A 20,446-nucleotide genomic window follows, 5' to 3' on the forward strand; every position below is an offset into this window, starting at 1 on the left:
TGCCCAGCGTGGGAGCCCTACCTCTCTCCCCTCCGCCGCCTGTTCGGACCCCCTCTGCTCACGTCTGGCTCCCTCTCCACTTGAGCTCTTCCCCGCTGGCCCCGGGTCCGCCCTCCCCGCCCCCGGCCCCAGCGCCGTCCCGTCGTCCCCGGATCTCGCCCACTCCCCGCCGGCACCATTCCCGTGCGGGCCTGCCCTCCGTCCCCTCCCAGGCCCGGCCCCTCGGACGCGCTGGGCCCTCCCCGGCTGGGCCCACAGTCCCCGGGCCTCCGCCCCCTCCCGGCGGCGGCGGCGGCGGCGGCGGCGCGCAGGCGCGCGGGGCGGGCGCGGGCGGAATGGGGACTGCAGCGGCGGCGGCGGCGGCGGCCGGGGAGGGGGCGCGCAGCCCGAGCCCCGCCGCGGTGTCGCTCGGCCTGGGCGTGGCCGTAGTGTCGAGCCTGGTGAACGGGTCCACGTTTGTGCTGCAAAAGAAGGGCATCGTGCGCGCCAAGCGGCGAGGTAGGGCGGGCCGGGAAGCGCGCGGGGTGGGGGTGGCGGGGCCGCCCAAGCTGGGATGCGCGGGTAGGCGCTGGAGCCGGCCAGGCGCGCGGCCGCTGCGTGCGAGAAGCGGCCCGGCGGCTGCCGCGTCTGCTGCTCCCTCGAGTCCCCTGGGCGCCGCTGCTGCTTTTTTCCCTAACGGACGGCTGGCGAGGCCTGTGCAGTTTTATAGGGTTTCTGTCCTCAGACCCTCCCAACTCCTCTGCAGCCGCACAGCCCCACGACCTGGTCTCAGTCTGGAGCCCGGGCATCCCTGCCACCCGCGCCCACTCGCAGGTTGGCACCTTCCTGTTTACAGTATCCCCGAAATGTTCGGAGCCCAGTGCCTGCTCGGTAGGACTGGTCCCCCGCCTTTGCTGTGACCGAGTCTCGGGATCGCAAGACCTGCTGGTTTACGCGCCCCGCAGTGGCCACGCCAGTGCAGAGGGGAGAACTGTGCTCTGGGCCGCCAGGGCACAGCGAGAGGTCAGTGCTGTCCTGGGGCTTCTGTTCCTGGATCCTGTCCAAGCCATCTCTACTTTAGAACTTGAAGCCTCTGATGACAAGTGATTTGCAGTATGAAGAAAAAAGCAGGCACATATAAAAAAAATATGGGCCAACTGAGTGTTCCCACCACCAAACACCTGGGTGCTGTGGACAGCGAGGAAGGCAGCAGGGTTCTTTGCCAAGGTTCGGCGGTGCTCAGAGAAGCCTGTCACAGCTGACTGAATGCACCATGTAGCAGCATGCTATGAAACTGAAAATATCTAGAAGGACTGAGAAAAGCTTGTGGTTGTTAGCTGTATTCTCACAAGAGTTGTTTTAGGAGCTCTCTGGGAAGAATGAGCTTGCCAGGTCAAGGGGTTGAGAATAAGTAAACTCACTGACTAGTTCAGATTCCAGAGAAGGTGAAACTTTCTCTGAGTGCCTTGGATCATGAGCAAAGAGGCCCTTCAGGAGAGAGATAAAGGGACCTACAATGTGGAGTAAAAGTATAAAATCATGGACTTTTAAAAAATAATTCAATTTTAAAGTGGAAACATTGCAGTCTGTACATAAAATGTACATAGAACTAAGGATGGTTTCCCTGGGATGGGATTCCAGGGCAGCAGACATCAGGCAGCAGCACGTTCCTCAGGGGCTCCCACCTGCGTGTCGGGCGTCGGGTGGGTGAAGTGCCTGCTTTGCCTCAAAACATAAACACACGAGCCCTTGATTAGGATGAGTTGAGAAGGGTATTTCACCTCAGCTCATGTGTTCGAGGGAATTAGTGAATAAGAAAATAAAAACCTCATCAACCTAAAATACCCAACCAGGATTGATAGTTACTGCTACCTATGTAATATGCCTTTGGATTAATAGAAGTGAAAATGTGATATTCACCGATTTCATACTTGCGCAGTTACCACCACCGCTATTGATTCAAGCCAGCTTTGTTGTTCATGGTAGTAGAAGACAGACATAGTTTTGTTTTGATAAATTTCATTTTAATTTGTTCAACAGATATTCATGAAGCTCTTATCTGCCAGGCATTGTTGTAGGTATTGAGGATATGTGGTTTCAGAGTCAACTTCCCCTAAAATCTTTTTCCATCTCTGCTGACAAGCAGCAGAGTTGACCCGTATGAAATGACTGAACCAGAGGTAGTCGAGAACTGGGGAATCACATCCTTGCACCAAGGGGGACCTGACAGTTTCTTACACCGTGAAAAGCTCTGTCTCACTAAATGTTCTGGCTTTAAGTGGATTGCCATGCGGCAGCATCTTTCAAGTCTCATATTCAGAAAAGCCAAGTTCTGGTCACAGCCCTTTTTCTGGGGGGGCTTGGGTGTGGCTTTTTCCGTTACCACTTTTCATTCACTCTTCCCAGTGACTGGAGTAGCTGGGTGGGCCAGGGGTGCTCTGCACAGCACAAGCTCAGGGTGGACTGCCTGACTCCTGGGTGCCTTTGAGGATTATGTGGAAGGGAAATGGGCCAGGGCACCTGGGACCACAGGTCATTTATATTATGTTTAATGTCAGGACCTTATTGAAGAAGGGCTTAGATGAGAGAAGCAAGGTGATTGGTGGGTGTGAAGGCATTTGTGGAAAGCCAGCTGCAACATTAGAATTCCTGTGTCAAGTGGGCGAAGATGGCCAGGGAGTATGTATGGCTGGGGGCAGTATCCTGCCCTGGGACAGGCTTGGTGGATACAGTTTTGGGAAGGTCATGTGCTTGAATTTGCTGGAGGCTTTGGAGAACTACACAGATAAGTAACCCTATGGAGAATGCCCTGAACTAGGATGAGTCAGCTGATCTTTAAAAAATCCCTTTAATCAAAACCAGAAGATTCCACCTCACACCCATAGAACGGTTATTGTAAAAAAGAAAAAAACCCCACAAAACAGATAATAATAATTATTGGTGAGGATATGGAGAAATTGGGTAATCTTGGTAGGACTATAAATTGGTGTCATTGCTATGAAAAACAGTATGATAGGTCCTCAAATAATTAAACATAGAATTACCATATGATCTAGCAATTCTGAGTATATATTCAAAAGAACTGAAACCAGGGACTAGAACAGAAATTTGTACACCCATATTCATAGCAGCAGCATTCACAATAGGCAAAAAGTGGAAATAACCCAAATATCCACTGACAGATGAATGGATAAACAAATTGTGGTATATATGTTCAAAGGAATATTATTTAGCCTTAAAAAGGAAGGAAATTCTGAAGCATGCTATAACATATATGAACCCTGAGGACATTATGCTAAGTAAAATAAGCCCAGAAGGACAAATATATGCTTCCACCTATACATACTTAATTTATACTTATTTGACTAGAGTAGTCAAATTCCCAGAGACAGAAAGTAACATGGTGGTTGCAGAGGCTCAGGGATGGGGAATGATGAGTTAATGTTGAATGCAACAGTTTCAACTGAGAGATGAAAAAGTTCTGGAGATGGATGGTGGGATGGTTACACAACAGTATGAATGTATTTAATACCATAAAACTATATGCTTAAAATGGTTAAAATGGTATGTTTTATGTTACATGTATTTTACCCCAACAACAACAAAAAAGATTTCATGATCTCCTTGGCAGGAGTACAGCCTAGAGGTGTAGTCACACTGTTAAGACACTAAGAAGGTGAGTTGTCTCATGAGAGTGGAACTATGATCCAAGCCTCCCACCTGCTAGTCCTATGCCTTTCTTCCACATTTTGTTTCTGGAAGGCCTGTGCACCCTGGCTGTGGGATGTGCACATGCTTTCTCTGCCTCTCCTGCCATTCCCAGGCCCGTAGGCCCCTGTGCCTCCACACCCAGAGACAAGGCAAACACTTGTCTTCACCCCTGCTGCCCTCTGTGTCGTGGTTTGTTTCTGTGGCTTCTGTGAACCCTTCAGGCCTGGGCAGACACGGTCATTGCCTCTCCCACGTGTTTCTGTAGCAGCTGTCCTTGGGCCTCATGCCCCTAAAGCCTGTGGGCTGATTGCATGTTCACTCACGTGCGGCCCCTTGGGTCTTGGCTCACGAGGCAGGGCACATGGCCTGTCCACTGGGAGGCACGTGGTGGACACCCAGTGATGTTCTCTAACTAGCTGTAACCACAGAGTGAAGAGGGTAAAACTGAATCTTATATTTTATGAAAAGATTTTGAACTTTCTTCAAGTTACTCAGAGCTTACCTTTATTACCTGTGGCCTCTGCTAAGTAACAGAATCCGGAGTTGGTGCTAGATTGGAAAATCTGTAACCCTATCTGATCTCTGAGGGGTGAGCGTCAGTAAGGATAAAGATAAAGATAAGGAACATGGTGAGAACAAAGCTGGAGGGAGGAGCATTTGAGTGGCTCTGCAGCCTGTCTGATTTAATTGATAGTATTTCCATAAGAAGAGCAGATAAGGGAGGCTGCTACTTACAGGGACCCAGGGTGTCCCAGACTCACGCATCTCTTATGGTTCTGTGTGTGGACCAAATTCAGATGGCACTTCTCTCTTAGGATCTTCTAACTGATTGCAGTTAAACGGTGCTGGAGCAGGGTCATCTGCATGCTGGACTGGGCTGGCCATACTAGATGACTCAACTCACTTGTCTGGAATAGCTGAGACAGCTGGGGGCCAGGAGAACCCCCTGTTCTCTTTCTTTCTCTTCCTCCCTCCTCTTCTCCTTCCCTCCTTCCATCTCTTCATGCCTGGACACCTTGGGTTCCCTACACCATGGTGGTCTCAGGAAAGTCAGATCTGTGCCTTGGTGGGTCACTTCCCCTTGACCAGACCTTCCAAGGGACATTAGTAGAAGCTGCAGAGATGCTTGTGACCTGGCCTTGGAAGTCTTGCAGTGCCACTTCCAACATGTTCTGATGGTACTCAGGGCCAGCCCAGGTTCAGTGTGGGAGGGGCCTGTATAAGGGCATGGGTTAAGGGGGCACGATACAGAAGGGGAAGTTGAGGCATATACCTGCTACAGATGGTGGTGCTGGGATTTGAACTCAGCTCAGATTGATTTGAAGATGATATACCCTCTCCCTGTTGGGAAGGTGAGAGGGAAAATAGACAAATTCACCTACAGATAAGACTTTTCTGACGAGGGGCTTCACCATTAATTTGGAAAAAGTGGGTACTCTGATACTGGATTATTGTAAATATAGATAATTCCCAAAGATATTAAGGCAAATGAGGATTTCTTCTCATTGTCTTATGATGTGATGATTTGAGAATAGATCATTAACAATCAAAGTCCTGCATGAAATAAATACCCCCCTTGGTCTTATTGAACTGCTGTTAGAGTATATTTTTTCCTCAAAAGCATGTACATATATTGTATAATATAATTAATATTTTCAGTCCTTTAATAACATCCTTAATTAGTGAATAATCCTCTTCTGTTTTTTTACTTTAACCAGAAAAGACCACTTTTCAAAAAGAATATGCTCCACTCCATATCCCCTAATACCTCTCAGCCAGGCACCTGTGGCTTATGAACGGACCCCCTCTCTGACATTGCCTGGATCCGTGTGGAGGCCGTGCCCTTGGCCCGGGTGGAGGGGGCTGTCAAAGGGTTTGCCTTGCTTGGTCATGCTCTGCCAGAGCTTTTTGGTATGACATTATTACTAAGCAGAGTATATCATGAATTCTCAGAACCTGGCATAATCATGTTTTTAAAAAAGCAGCATTTTCTTTCTGATTATAGAATATATGGTCATTGTTTAAAATCTGGGAAGTATGTGAAAATAAAAAGTATTTGTCTCTTTACCTTGAGACAACTGCTATTACAATTAGAGTGTATTTCTTTCTAGTCACATTCAATACTTAATTTCACAATTGAATTTTAGTGAAAAAATCCTATGTACAAAATACATAGAACACTTTTGTGTGGTGTAGAGAATAACCACCATCCATTAAGTATTCCAAATATATATATATATATATGTGTGTGTGTGTGTGTTATATATATACACACATCTCCTTAAAATCATTTTTTTAATACTTTTTATTATGGAAAATTTAAACATATACATAGGGAAAATAGTGCAGTGGACCTGCATCTACCTGTCACCCAGCTTTAGCTATCATCAGCCTTGGCAAGTCTCATTCATCTATGCCCCAGTGCCGTACCCTCCACCCCACCCCATGGAATACCAGGCAGAATATCATCTTGTCTATGTATTTTAGCAAGTATCTCTGGTTTAACATAACCATAATACCTTTATTGCACATAAAACTTAACACTGATTCTTTAATATTCTCACACATCTGGTCAGTGTTCAAATTTCTGTGATTATCTCCTAAGTTTTCCCCCAGTATATTTTTTAGACTCAGGATCCAGTTTTGATGAATACACTGTTATTAGGTTTCACTTCTTTATCATGGGCTTTAAAAAATGGTACAGAATGCATTGAGTCTGTGCTATGCGTGCCAGTTTTTTTCCTGCATTGGTGCTCAGTCTGTCACGAACTCACCCCATACTGTTACATTTTCTTTGAAAAAATATTCAGCAGATGTACGAATATTACCATTCTCCTTTTGTAGGACATGGGTCTTTCCAGTTTCTTTGTTAATACAGTATGTTATATTGAATATCTGTGCATAAAAATCTTTGAATGTGGATTATTTTCTTTGCATAGCTCCCTCAAAATAGAGTTTTAAAAGTAACTTTTTATAAACTGTTAGCTGTATACATATAGTTAATGAGTTTATTGTCCATTTACATATACTCTTGTGAGGTCACTTTTCAAGATTTGTCTGTATTTTATTGGGTTGTATCTTTTTCTTTTTCTTTTTGATTGTTAGTTTGGTGTGTGTATGTGAGTATATGTATATATATGTGTGTGTGTGCTCTAAATACAAGCCCTTTGTCAGATATAGGGATTGCAAACTTTTTTCTCTGTGTCTTGCCTTCTCATTTTCTTAATGGTGCCTCTTGAAGAGCAGAAAAAATAAATATATCCAAATTGATATCCAGGAATATCATGCCTACTTCCATTCCCATCAGCAGTGCTTGAGAGAGGCATGCTCATATTTAAGTGTAGTAGAAATATATATGCATGTATTCCAAATATTTTGGGTTCTTACTTCTGTACTCCTTTCTATTAGACATGACTGAGAGCTCATTATTGTAGATTGCTCTGTTCACATATCAAAGCATGCTAGTACAGGTATGGGTAACCTGACATCCTCTTGTCACAGAAACAGGAATCAGCCATCTTCCCTTCTCTGCACTTCGGGTGGGTGGGGGCTGCCTCCGTCTCTCAGAGAGAAAACTCCATGGTTACGGTGAGGAGGAAAAAGGATGCTAAGGGCAGACACCATGCCTCGGGAGTCTCCATAGGCCTTTGTACCCACTAAGGACCGTGTACATTGATGCTTCTAGTAAATATTTGGTAAGATGCACAGAATAAAGAAATAGAATACAACTATTGAGCTGAGCTTCTTTGGAGGGACTAGGATGAGCAAGGAGTATATGTTAATATATGCTGGGCTCTTATTGTGCCTTTGACACACGGAGTGTCATTTTCCATAGAAACTGTGAGGGACTTTATCACAGCAGTTATTGCATTACGGTCAGCATTCTATGAGCTAACCTAGAAGTTTATTGTTTATAAACTATTTCTTTAAAAAAATTGGAATATAATCACATAGAGTAAGCTGTACAGATCTTAGAGGTAGAGTCTGATGAGTTTTGACAAGGAATATATCTGTGTGAGCAACACCCTGGTAAAGAAGTTGTTATTGTGTAGAAAATTCCCTCATGTCCTTTCCTCCTGTGCCCCACACCAGAGCGCCCATTATTTATTTATTTTTTTTTTGGAGGGAGAGTGTATTTATTTTTATCTGACTTGGAGATATAAATATATACATGAATTGGGGTAAATGTACATCTTAAAATGGCAGCATTTTTTAAAATTAATTAATTCCCTCAACCTTTGCTTGTCTGGGAATTGTTTAATCCTTCCTTCATATTTAAATGATAGTCATGCTGGATACAGTATTCTTGGTTCAAGGCCCTTCTCTTTCATTGCATTAAATATATCATGCCAGTCTCTTCTGGCCTGTAAGGTTTCTGTTGATCAGTCTGATGATAGCCTGATGGGTTTTCCTTTGTAGGTGACCTTTTTCCTCTCTCTAACTGTCCTTAAAACTCTGTCCTTGTCCTCGATCTTTGTCATTTTAATTATTATGTGTCTTGGTGTTGTCCTCCTTGGGTCCTTTCTGTTGGGAGTTCTGTACACTTCCATGGTCTGATAGATTATTTCCTCCCCCAGTTTGGGGAAGTTTTCAGCAATTATTTCTTTGAATACACTTTCTATCCCTTTTTCTCTCTCTTCTTCTTCTGCTACCCCTATAGCAGATATTGTTCCTTTTCAATTAGTCACACAGTTCTCTTAATATTGTTTCATTCGTGGAGATCCTTTTATCTCTCTTTGCGTCAGCTTCTATGTGTTCCTGTTCCCTGGTTTCTATTCCATCAATGGCCTCTTGCATCTTATCCATTCTCTTATAAATCCTTCTAGAGATTGTTTCACTTCTGTAATCTCCTTTGGGACATCATCCCTTAGCTCTTGCATATTTCTCTGCAGCTCCATCAGCATGGTTATGAGCTTTATTTTTAATTCTTTTTCAGGAAGACTGGTTAGGTCTATCTCCTTCTCAGGGTTTGCCTCTGTGATCTTGGTCTGTATCAATTTCTTCTGCCTTTCCATGGCTGCTATGGAGTTTATTTAGCTCTGCAGTTGCTGTGGGTGTGGCCTGCCTCAGGCTGCTGCTCCAATATGGCAGAGCCGCGTTGGAGGGGAACTGGCGGGAGGTTGTTTATCGCAGTGAGGGGCCTCTGAGCTGTGCTGCGGGGGTTTGGGTGCCCAGAGTTTCCCAGGTTTCCCAGCTGCTGGGCTAAGTGTCCCGGGGCACTTCCATTCAGTTGCGGGGTCCCTGTCCCTTTAAGACTTTCAAAAAGCACTCACTTTTCTTTGTCCCGCGGGCGCTGGCTGCAGGGACCCGCTCACAGATCTTACTGTCCTGTTTCCCTAGTTTCCAGCACCCCACGCATGCACTGTGTCTGCGCTCTGGTGCAGATGGCTGGGGCTGGGTGTTTAGCAGTCTTGGGCTCCCTCTCCCTCCCCGCTCTGACTCCTCTCCTCCTGCCGGGTGCTGGGGGGAGGGGCGCTCGGGTCCCACCGAGCCCTGGCTTGTATCTCACCCCCTTCGCGAGGCACTGGGTTCTTGTGGGTGTGGATGTAGTCTGGCTGTTGTCCTGTGTCTTCTGGTCTCTCTTTTAGGATTAGTTGTATTTGTTGTATTTTCAAAAATATATATGGTTTTGGGAGGAGATTCCCGCTGCCCTACTCCCGCCGCCATCTTGGCTCTCTCTCAGCGTGCCCACGCTTGTGATGCTCATCTGCATAGAGTGAGTGAGCTTGGCTCTCCTTGAGCTCCATGTAAATGGAATCATACAGTAGGTATTTTCTTGTGTGACTACTTTTCTTTCTTGACTGAACAGGGTTTGAAGATTCATCATGATGTGTGTATCAATAATACATTCTATATATGGTTGAATAGTGTGCCATTGTTGAATATACCAGTTTGCTATCCATTCTCTGGTTGATGAATGTCTTGGTTGGTTCCAAATTTTTGCTATTTGAGTAAAGGTGCAGTGACAATTTCTATATAATTCTTTTTAAGGCTTACTGTTTTTATTTCTTTTGAGTAAATGCCTTAGAGTAACAGTACTGGGTCATGGAGTAAGTGTATAATTAAATTTTTAGAAATGGCTAAACGTTTTCCCACTATAATTGCACCATTTCATACTCTCATTGGCAAGGTATAAGAGTTTCAGGTGCTCCACATTGTCTTCAATATTTGATATTGTTTGCTTAATTTTAGCCATTCTGGAGGATGTACATTGTAGCCCATTGCGATTTTATTTTGCATTTCCCTGATACTTAATGATATTAAGTGTCTTTTAATGATATTTTTGGCCATTTGTATGCTCTTTTGTGAGGTGTCTTTTAAAACCTTGCCTATATTTTGAGTCATACCTTTTTATATATTGGTAGTTTTTTTGTGTGTGTATTCTGGATACAAGTCATTTGTCATAGATTAAGACTGCAAATCTTTTCTCTATGGCCTTCTTATTTTCTTAGCAATGTTGTTTGAAGAGCAGAAAATTTTAATTTTTATGAAATATAACTTATCTTTCTTTTTTTGTTAATTTGGTTGCTGCTTTTTGATTTTGCCTAAGAAATCTTTGTTTCACCTCAGGTAGGTCACAGTGGTGTCCTCTTGTGTTTTCTCTAGTTTTATAGCTTTAGCTTTTACGTTTAGGTATCTGAGCTATCTTGAGTTAATTTTCATGTATGACTCAGGCATGAGTCAAAGTTCAGTGTTTTCCCTGCTGATATCCAGTTGGTCCAGCAATATTTAGTGAGGAGACTTGCCCTCTGAGCTATCATGTCGCTTCAGTCCGTGATGGGACTGTGCATGTGTGGGTCTACTATGCAGTTTTATAGTAAATCTTAAAATCAGATAGTATAAGTCCTACAATTTTGTTCTTTTTTTTTTTTCAAGATTGCTAAAGTATTTCTTCAGGGAAAAAAAAGTCTACATATCTAATAGGCCACATACAAAAGAACTTTTAAGTACTAATATTCATAAGTTGCTGATTACCAGTGTTCAAATTGATTCTAATACACTCATCTAGCTGAATTAGTGTCAGGAAAGAAAATTTCTTGATTTTTAATCTATTTTTAAGAAGTATGTAAAAACTAGCATCTTTTTGCACATTTTTTGAAATCAAGACATTAATTAATTAGGAAGGACATAGCGATCTGTTGTTTTGCTGTTAGCAGCTGCTTTTATTGTTGCTGTTAGGGGCACACATGAGTGCATGAAATTTTTTGTGCTATAATCATAAGGTAAATCAACTAGATGATTGTATTTTAGTGCTGGAAAGTAATATTTTAAGAACATTTGTAATACACATTCATGACTAAATGGAGGTTTTCAAAGTCACAAGTCCATGGCTGGATATCACTGCCATTGATATCATCCTGACAAGTCTCTTTTGTATCTTCACAACACTTCTTTGTCTTATAGTTCAGCTGTTATAAACAACCAGTCAACGCTCAGTTCCATCCAAGGTTTCCAATGTGAGAAAAAAACCCCGAGAATGTAGCTATTATACCTCTGTAGCCCACACCTATGAGTGGAGGGGAGGGGCATGAGTGTAGTAAAGCAAACAAAGAAGACCTCGATGTCCTACAATTCTGAGGATCCCAGTTCTTGCTGAGGCTAGAGGACTTGAGTCCCAGGCATAGCTGGGAAGAGGAGGAGGATTGAGAATGGGCTTGAACAGGTGCCTCCCGAGGATGTCAAGTGATTGACTTTTAGGGACAAAAATGCTTGAAGGTGAAACTATGAAGAAACCATGCAGTTTTAGGACATTAGAGAAAAATATGTAATGATGACAAGAGCTCAGGGCAATATGGAATGCAGGTGCTCTGGGGTTCCTAGCTGCAGGAGGAAGGAACCTGGGGCAGCCAGTCCAGCAAGGAGGCTGGGCACAGGTGCATGGACAAGCAGAGCCATGGACCTCCTTCAGTGCAGAGCACAGGATGCTGCGGACCACCAAAGGGGCTTTGCTTTGGTCTATAGCTGGCATGTAGGGCAGGTATCTAGACAGAAAGGTGGACTTATTTAATGTCCATTGAAGCAGAAAAATTTTGCTGAATACTGGTTTAAAAAGGGATGGTGACCCAAACACCTTTTGGATTTCAGCGAATACAAGGTCCTGCTGGGGAGTGTGGGTGGAAGGGCCTGAGACACTTGGAACTGACCTGTACCTGTTAACAAAAGGGACACCAAAAGCTTATTACATCCCCATCCTTGGGTACCTGGGATTCCAGATTCCTTCCCATTTTAGTAACACATTCCATTTCAAACTGCCAAAAGCATGTACTATATGGTGGTTAGTGGTGTTGGGAAACTGTAGCAGTGGAAGAGGAGAGCCCGTGGGTCCTGCTGTCCTATGCACTGGCATCCTTGGACCAGTTTTCATTTCCCGAGGGTTACTCACATTCCAGTTGTGGCTGTAGCAACAATCCCATGCCTCCACAGGCACTCACAACCAAACTATATTCATCACAATGGAACGACTTGACTTTTCCCTGCACCTAACATAAATGCCACCAGGAAAGATTGTTCGTGATTCCTCTATTTCAAAGTCCCTTAAATCTTTATTATATCATACATGGATCTTTAAAAAGTTGTTGAGTGAATGTGTGCATTTGCCATGAAGAGAAGCCTCAGATCTTGTAGAATGAGAAATGCTCACAATCATTTAAAGTGATTATGAGTATTTACTTATACACAAAGAGAGCTGGAGTGACTATACCAATATGAGACAAATAGAGTTTAAGGCAAAAGTTGTTACTAGAAACAAAGAAGGGCGTTTTATAATAATTAAATGGCCCTTTGATCAGGAAGATGCAACAATTATAAATATATGCACCTAACTAAACTGCTCCAAAATACATGAGGCTAAATTAACAAAGTAAAGAGAGAAATAGACAATTCAATAGTAGTAGTTAGAGATTTCAATACCCTACTTCCCTACTTTCAAAAATGGATAGAATAACATGGCAGAAGTCAAAAAGGAAATGGAAGGCTTGCACCACACTGTAAACCAACATTTTTAAAATGAAAAAACAATTTTTTTCATTGAGGTATCACTGATATACAATCTTATGAAGGTTTCACATGAGCAACATTGTGGTTACTACATTCACCCATATTATCAACTCCCCCCCTCCCCACACCTCATTGCACTTACTGTCCATCAGCATAGTAAGATGCTATAGAGTCACTGTTTGTCTTTGTGCTGTACTGCCTTGCCCATCAACCCCCTACAGTATGTGTCCTAATCATAATGACCCTTAATTCCCTTCTCTCTCCCTCCCCACCCACCTACCCAACCCCTCCCCTTTGGTAACCGCTACCCCTTCTTGGAGTCTGTGATCCTGCTGCTTTGTTGCTTCAATTTTGCTCTCTTGTTATACCCCACAAATGAGTGAAATCATTTGGTACTTGTCTTTCTCTGCCTGGCTTCTTTCACTGAGCATAATACCCTCTAGGTCCATCCATGTTGTTGCAAATGGTAGGATTTGTTTTCTTCTTATGGCCGAATAATATTCCATTGTGTATATGTACCACATCTTTATCCATTCATCTACTGATGGGCACTTGGGTTGCTTCCATATCTTGGCTATTGTAAATAGTGCTGTGATAAACATAGGGGTGCATTTGTCTTTTTGAATCTGGGATCTTGTTTTCTTTGGGTAAATTCCTAGGAGTGGAATTCCCAGGTCAAATGGTATTTCTATTTTAGTTTTTTGAGGAACCTCCATACTGCTTTCCACATGGTTGAACTAGCTTACATTCCTACCAGCAGTGTAGGAGGTTCCCCTTTCTCTGCATCCTCACCAGCATTTGTTGTTCTTAGTCTTTTTGATGTTGGCCATCCTTACTGGTGTGAGGTGATATCTCATTGTGGTTTTAATTTGAAATTTCCCTGATGATTAGTGATGTGGAGCATCTTTTCATGTGTCTGTTGGCCATCTGAATTTTGTCTTTGGAGAACTGTCTCTTCATGTCCTCTGCCCAATTTTTAATCAGGTTATTTGCTTTTTGGGTGTTGAGGCATATGGGTGCTTTATATATTTTGGATGTTGACCCCTTGTCAGATATGTCATTTACAAATATATTCTCCCATACTGTAGGATGCCTTTTTATTTTGTTGTTGGTGTCCTTTTGCCATACAGAAACTTTTTAGTTTGATGTAGTCCCATGAGTTCATTTTTACTTTTGTTAACCTTGCTCGAGGAGATGTGTTCAGGAAGAAGTTGCTCATGCTTATATTCAGGAGATTTTTGCCTATGTTGTCTTCTAAGAGTTTTATGGTTTCTTCACTTACATTCAGGTCTTTGATCCATTTTGAGTTTACTTTTGTGTGTGGGGTTAAACAACAATCCAGTTTCATTCTCTTGCATGTAGCTGTCCAGTTTTGCCAGCACCAGCTGTTGAAGAGGCTGTCATTTCCCATTATGTATCCTTGGTTTATTTATCATATATTAATTGACCATGTATGGTTGAGTTTTTTGTTTGTTTTTTTTTGAAAAATAAATTCATATTTATTTACAGATATAATGATTCATGCATTGATAATAAAGCAGCTTTATGGTAACCTAGTGTAGTCTATACATTAGCTTATATGCCTAGCCTATACTCTAATGAATGAATTTTTGTAAAATTTTTATGGCATACAATATTACAGTGATACAATTCAGTATTAGAAACATTGCTACACTTAAAAAAGCCCATTTACATGTGGTGATAGTCTGACATACAATTTCTCCAATTATGAAACGCATCTGTAAGGTAATGTAACTTTTTTTTTTTTTTGAGAGGGCATCTCTCATATTTATTGATCAAATGGTTGTTAACAACAATAAAATTCAGTATAGGGGGGTCAATGCTCAATGTACAATCATTAATCCATCTCAAGCCTAACTCTCGTCAGTCTCCAATCTTCTGAAGCATAACGAACAAGTTCTTACATGGTGAACAAATTCTTACATAGTGAATAAATTCTTACATGGTGAACAGTACAAGGGCATTCATCACAGAAACTTTCAGTTTTGATCACGCATTATGAACTATAAACAATCAGGTCAAATATGAATATTCATTTGATTTTTATACTTGATTTATATGTTGATCCCACATTTCTCCCTTTATTGTTATTATTATTATTATTATTATTATTTTGAAGCATTTAAAAATATTAAGTCATTTGAAGTGAACAATAATAAATTCATGCTCTTTTAAGGTAAATGACATTTTTCATTAAAACTAATCACACTTTACAGAAGGAAAGAAATTGAGAGAGACGAGTGGCATTGATTTACATCTTTTTTTTTTTTTTTGAGAGGGCATCTCTCATATTTATTGATCAAGTGGTTGTTAACAACAATAAAATTCAGTATAGGGGGGGTCAATGCTCAATGTACAATCATTAATCCATCTCAAGTCTAATTCTCGTCAGTCTCCAATCTTCTGAAGCATAACGAACAAGTTCTTACATGGTGAACGAATTCTTACATAGTGAAGTTTTTAAATTCTTACATGGTGAACAGTACAAAGGCATTCATCACAGAAACTTTCAGTTTTGATCACGCATTATGAACTATAAACAATCAGGTCAAATATGAATATTCATTTGATTTTTATACTTGATTTATATGTTGATCCCACATTTCTCCCTTTATTATTATTATTTTTTTTATTTTTAATAAAATGCTGAAGTGGTAGGTAGGTGCAAGATAAAGGTAGAAAACATAGTTTAGTGTTGTAGGAGAGCAATTGTAGATGATCAGGTGTGTGCCTGTAGACTATGTGTTAATCCAAGCTAGACAAGGGCCGCAAAACATCCATGGGTGCAGAAGATTTCTCTCAAAGCAGGGGGGATGAGCCTCACCTCTGTTGATCCCCAATTTCTCACCTGATGGCCCCCCTGCGACTGTGCCTGTCTTAGGTTGTTCCTCCCTTGAGGAATCTTACCCGTCTCTGGCTAACCAGTCATCTTCCGGGGCCATACAGGGAGATGTAAAGTTGGTAAGTGAGAGAGAAGCCATATTGTTTGCAAAGGTTAGCTTTTTACTTCTTTTCAGATTTGTGCCCTGTGGCTTCTATGCCCAGCACTTGTCTCGAGGTATCTTTACCACCTGGAGGAATTATGATACTCGGTAAATTCGATATGAGGCACGAATTCTATTTAAGGGTTGTAATTAGGAAGGAAGAAGAAAAGCTATAGAGGTAGCATATGGAAGAAAACATGGGAGGATTGATTATTTCTTTGACATATCTTCTTCTAGAGTACCTTAAGAATGTATAGGTTTTAAACTACTAACTAATTTGTACACACATATTAACATAATAGGAATACGGTGACATAAACAAAGCAAATCTGTAATTACCATCCATCTCCAGTGAAGCCAAGAAAACCATTTAGGCACCCTAGGCATTTGTGAAAATTTGTCTATGATATGATGGATATTGTCCAACTGTACTTGAACAGTCTGAGAGAAATCAGAAAAATTAAAGCAGCCCATTTCTGGGTTCTGTTCACCTCCCATATGTCCTTTTAACCATAGATAGTCTATAGTCATAAGATTTTGGAGTGCTACACCTTGCACCCCTCCCAACTCCTGGCTGAGTTCCAACAGTACAGATGCGGTCAAATTCGTTGTCTCACTGTGTACACATGCCAGCCTAGACATCTCCCTCCTCATTCCAATGGCAAGTCCAGGAAATGGTGGGGTGGATGCAGCCATGACCGCAGCATCGCCTGGATCCCTGTGGAGGCTTTTTGATGATCATCCCCCGGCACAAGTCATCCAGAGAGTGCTGATGCCGGAAGCTCCTCCTCATATCGTATCTTAGTTCATTTTCTGGGTATCCAAGCTAGGCCTTGATCTTCTGCATAGAAACAAACAGACCCTTTGCCCACACTTTGACATGCCCTCTATACCACTGTGCAGAACTCATTGGAGGTCAGCACACAGGGACTGCTTTTTTTTTTTTTTTTTATTAAGAGAAAGGAATATTATCAGAAAAGAGTACCTCCATAGCTGATCATCTGACACCCTTTAAGTGATCAACATTAAGGATATTTAAAGCATGCGTTGATCTTTGATTTACCAATAGTTTTATCCTATCAAGGAGTAATCCCCCTTTTCTTTCTTTCTTTCTTTTTTTTTTTTTTGATCTTTAATCTACACTTACATGAAGAGTACTATGTTTACTATGCTCTCCCCTATATCAGGTCCCCCCTAACAAACACATTACGATTACTGTCCATCAGTTTAGCAAAATGTTGTAGAATCCCTACTTGTCCTCTCTGTGTTGTGCAGCCCACCCTCCCCTTTCTCCCTCCCCCCCATGCATGCTAATCTTAATACCCCCCTTCTTCTTCCCCCCCTTGTCCCTCCCTGCCCACCCATCCTCCCAGTTCCTTTCCCTTTGGTACCTGTTAGTCCATTTTTGGGTTCTGTAATTCCGCTGCTGTTTTGTTCCTTCAGTTTTTCCTTTGTTCTTATACTCCTCAGATGAGTGAAATCATTTGGTATTTCTCTTTCTCCGCTTGGCTTATTTCACTGAGCATAATACTCTCCAGCTCCATCCATGTTGCTTCAAATGGTTGGATTTTTCCACTTCTTATGGCTGAGTAGTATTCCATTGTGTATATGTACCACATCTTCTTTATCCATTCATCTACCGATGGACATTTAGGTTGCTTCCAATTCTTGGCTATTGTAAATAGTGCTGCGATAAACATAGGGGTGCATTTGTCTTTCTCAAACTTGATTGCTGCATTCATAGGGTAAATTCCTAGGAGTGGAATTCCTGGGTCAAATGGTAGGTCTGTTTTGAGCATTTTGATGAACCTCCAAACTGCTTTCCACAATGGTTGAACTAATTTACATTCCCACCAGCAGTGTAGGAGGGTTCCCCTTTCACCACAGCCTCGCCAACATTTGTTGTTGTTTGTCTTTTGGATGGCAGCTATCCTTACTGGTGTGAGGTGATACCTCATTGTCATTTTAATTTGCATTTCTCTGATAATTAGCGATGTGGAGCATCTTTTCATGTGTCTGTTGGCCATCTGTATTTCTTTCTTAGAGAACTGTCTGTTCAGTTCCTCTGCCCATTTTTTAATTGGGTTATTTGTTTTTTGTTTGTTGAGGCGTGTGAGCTCTTTATATATTCTGGACGTCAAGCCTTTATCGGATGTGTCATTTTCAAATATATTCTCCCATACTGTAGGGTTCCTTTTTGTTCTATTGATGGTGTCTTTTGCTGTACAAAAGCTTTTCAGCTTAATGTAGTCCCACTTGCTCATTTTTGCTGTTGTTTTCCTTGCCCGGGGAGATATGTTCAAGAAGAGGTCACTCATGTTTATGTCTAAGAGGTTTTTGCCTATGTTTTTTTCCAAGAGTTTAATGGTTTCATGACTTACATTCAGGTCTTTGATCCATTTTGAGTTTACCTTTGTATATGGTTTTAGACAATGGTCCAGTTTCATTCTCCTACATGTAGCTGTCCAGTTTTGCCAACACCATCTGTTGAAGAGACTGTCATTTTGCCATTGTATGTCCTTGGCTCCTTTATCAAATATTAATTGACCATATTTGGGTTAATGTCTGGAGTCTCTAATCTGTTCCACTAGTCTGTGGCTCTGTTCTTGTGCCAGTACCAAATTGTCTTGATTACTATGGCTTTGTAGTAGAGCTTGAAGTTGGGGAGTGAGATCCCCCCTACTTTATTCTTCTTTTTCAGGATTGCTTTGGCTATTCGGGGTCTTTGGTGTTTCCATATGAATTTTTGAATTATTTGTTCCAATTCATTGAAGAATGTTGCTGGTAATTTGAGAGGGATTGCATCAAATCTGTATATTGCTTTGGGCAGAATGGCCGTTTTGATGATATTAATTCTACCTAGCCATGAGCATGGGATGAGTTTCCATTTATTAGTGTCCCCTTTAATTTCTCTTAAGAGTGACTTGTAGTTTTCAGAGTATAAGTCTTTCACTTCTTTGGTTAGGTTTATTCCTAGGTATTTTATTCTTTTTGATGCAATGGTGAATGGAATTGTTTTCCTGATTTCTCTTTCTGTTGATTCATTGTTAGTGTTTAGGAAAGCTACAGATTTCTGTGTGTTAATTTTGTATCCTGCAACTTTGCTGTATTCTGATATCAGTTCTAGTAGTTTTGGAGTGGAGTCTTTAGGGTTTTTTAATGTACAGTATCATATCATCTGCAAATAGTGACAGTTTAACTTCTTCTTTACCAGTCTGGATTCCTTCTATTTTTTTGTTTTGTCTGATTGCCATGGCTAGGACCTCCAGTAATATGTTAAATAGCAGTGGGGAGAGTGGGCATCCCTGTCTGGTTCCCGATCTCAGAGGAAATGCTTTCAGCTTCTCGTTGTTCAGTATAATGCTGGCTGTGGGTTTATCATATATGGCCTTAATTATGTGGAGGTTCTTGCCCTCTATACCCATTTTGTTGCGAGTTGTTATCATGAATGGATGTTGAATTTTCTCAAATGCTTTTTAAGCATCTATGGAGATATCATGGTTTTTGTCCTTCTTTTTGTTGCTGTGATCGATGATGTTGATGGATTTTCGAATGTTGTACCATCCTTGCTTCCCTGGGATGAATCCCACTTGGTGATGGTGTATAATCGTCTTGATGTATTTTTGAATTCAGTTTGCTTATATTTTGTGGAGTATTTTTGCATCTATGTTCATCAGGTATATTGGTCTGTAATTTTCTTGTTGGGGTCTTTGCCTGGTTTTGGTATTGGGGTTATGTTGGCTTCATAGAACGAGTTTGGGAGTATTCCATCCTCTATTTTTTGGAAAACTTTAAGGAGAATGGGTATTATTTCTTCTCTGTATGTCTAATAAAATTCCGAGGTAAATCCATCTGGCCCGGGAGTTTTGTTCTTGGGTAGTTTTTTGATTACCACTTCAATTTCTTTGCTCACAATTGGTTTGTTTAAATTTCTTGTTTCTTCCTTGGTCGGTCTTGGAAGGTTGTATTTTTCTAGGAAGTTGTCTATTTCTTCTAGGTTTTCCAGCTTGTTAGCATATAGGTTTTCATTGTATTCTTTAATAATTCTTTGTATTTCTGTGGGGTCCGTCATGATTTTTCCTTTCTCGTTTCTGATTGTGTTGATGTGTGTTGATTCTCTTTTTCTCTTATTAAATTTGTCTAGAGGCTTATCTATTTTGTTTATTTTCTCAAAGAACCAGCTCTTGGTTTCATTGATTTTTTCTATTGTTTTGTTTTTCTCAATTTTATTTATTTCTTCTCTGATCTTTATTATGTCCCTCCTTCTGCTGACTTTAGGCCTCATTTGTTCTTCTTTTTCCAATTTCGATAGTTGTGACGTTAGACTATTCATTTGGGATTGTTCTTCCTTCTTTAAATATGCCTGGATTGCTATATACTTTCCTCTTAGAACTGCTTTCACTGCATCCCACCGAGGTTGGGGGTTTGTGTTGTTGTTTTCATTTGTTTGCATGTATTGCTTGATCTCTATTTTGATTTGGTCATTGATCCATTGATTACTTAGGAGGATGTTGTTAAGTCTCCATGTGTTTGTGAGCCTTTTTCCTTTCTGTGTACAATTTATTTCTGGATTTATACCTTTGTGGTCCGAGAAGTTGGTTGGTAGAATTTCAATCTTTTTGAATTTATTGAGGCTCTTTTTGTTGCCTAGTATGCGGTTTATTCTGGAGAATGTTCCATGTGCACTTGAGAAGAATGTGTATCCTGTTGCTTTTGGTTGTAGAATTCTATAGATGTCTATAAGGTGCATCTGT

General features: G+C 41.4%; 1 protein-coding gene across 1 annotated transcript in view; it reads left to right on the top strand.

The window, feature by feature from the left end:
• Positions 1–320: 320 nt before the first annotated feature.
• The window catches only part of NIPA1 (NIPA magnesium transporter 1), a 115,647-nt gene continuing 95,521 nt past the window's right edge, over positions 321–20,446 (top strand). Inside the window, exon 1 of the mRNA XM_037016462.2 lies at positions 321–498. Coding sequence (XP_036872357.1) covers positions 336–498 — 163 coding nt within the window. The 5' untranslated portion in view covers positions 321–335. The remainder of the gene's footprint in view (positions 499–20,446) is intronic.

Source organism: Manis javanica, chromosome 18, assembly GCF_040802235.1.
Source record: "Manis javanica isolate MJ-LG chromosome 18, MJ_LKY, whole genome shotgun sequence".
Taxonomy (NCBI): Eukaryota; Metazoa; Chordata; class Mammalia; order Pholidota; family Manidae; genus Manis; species Manis javanica.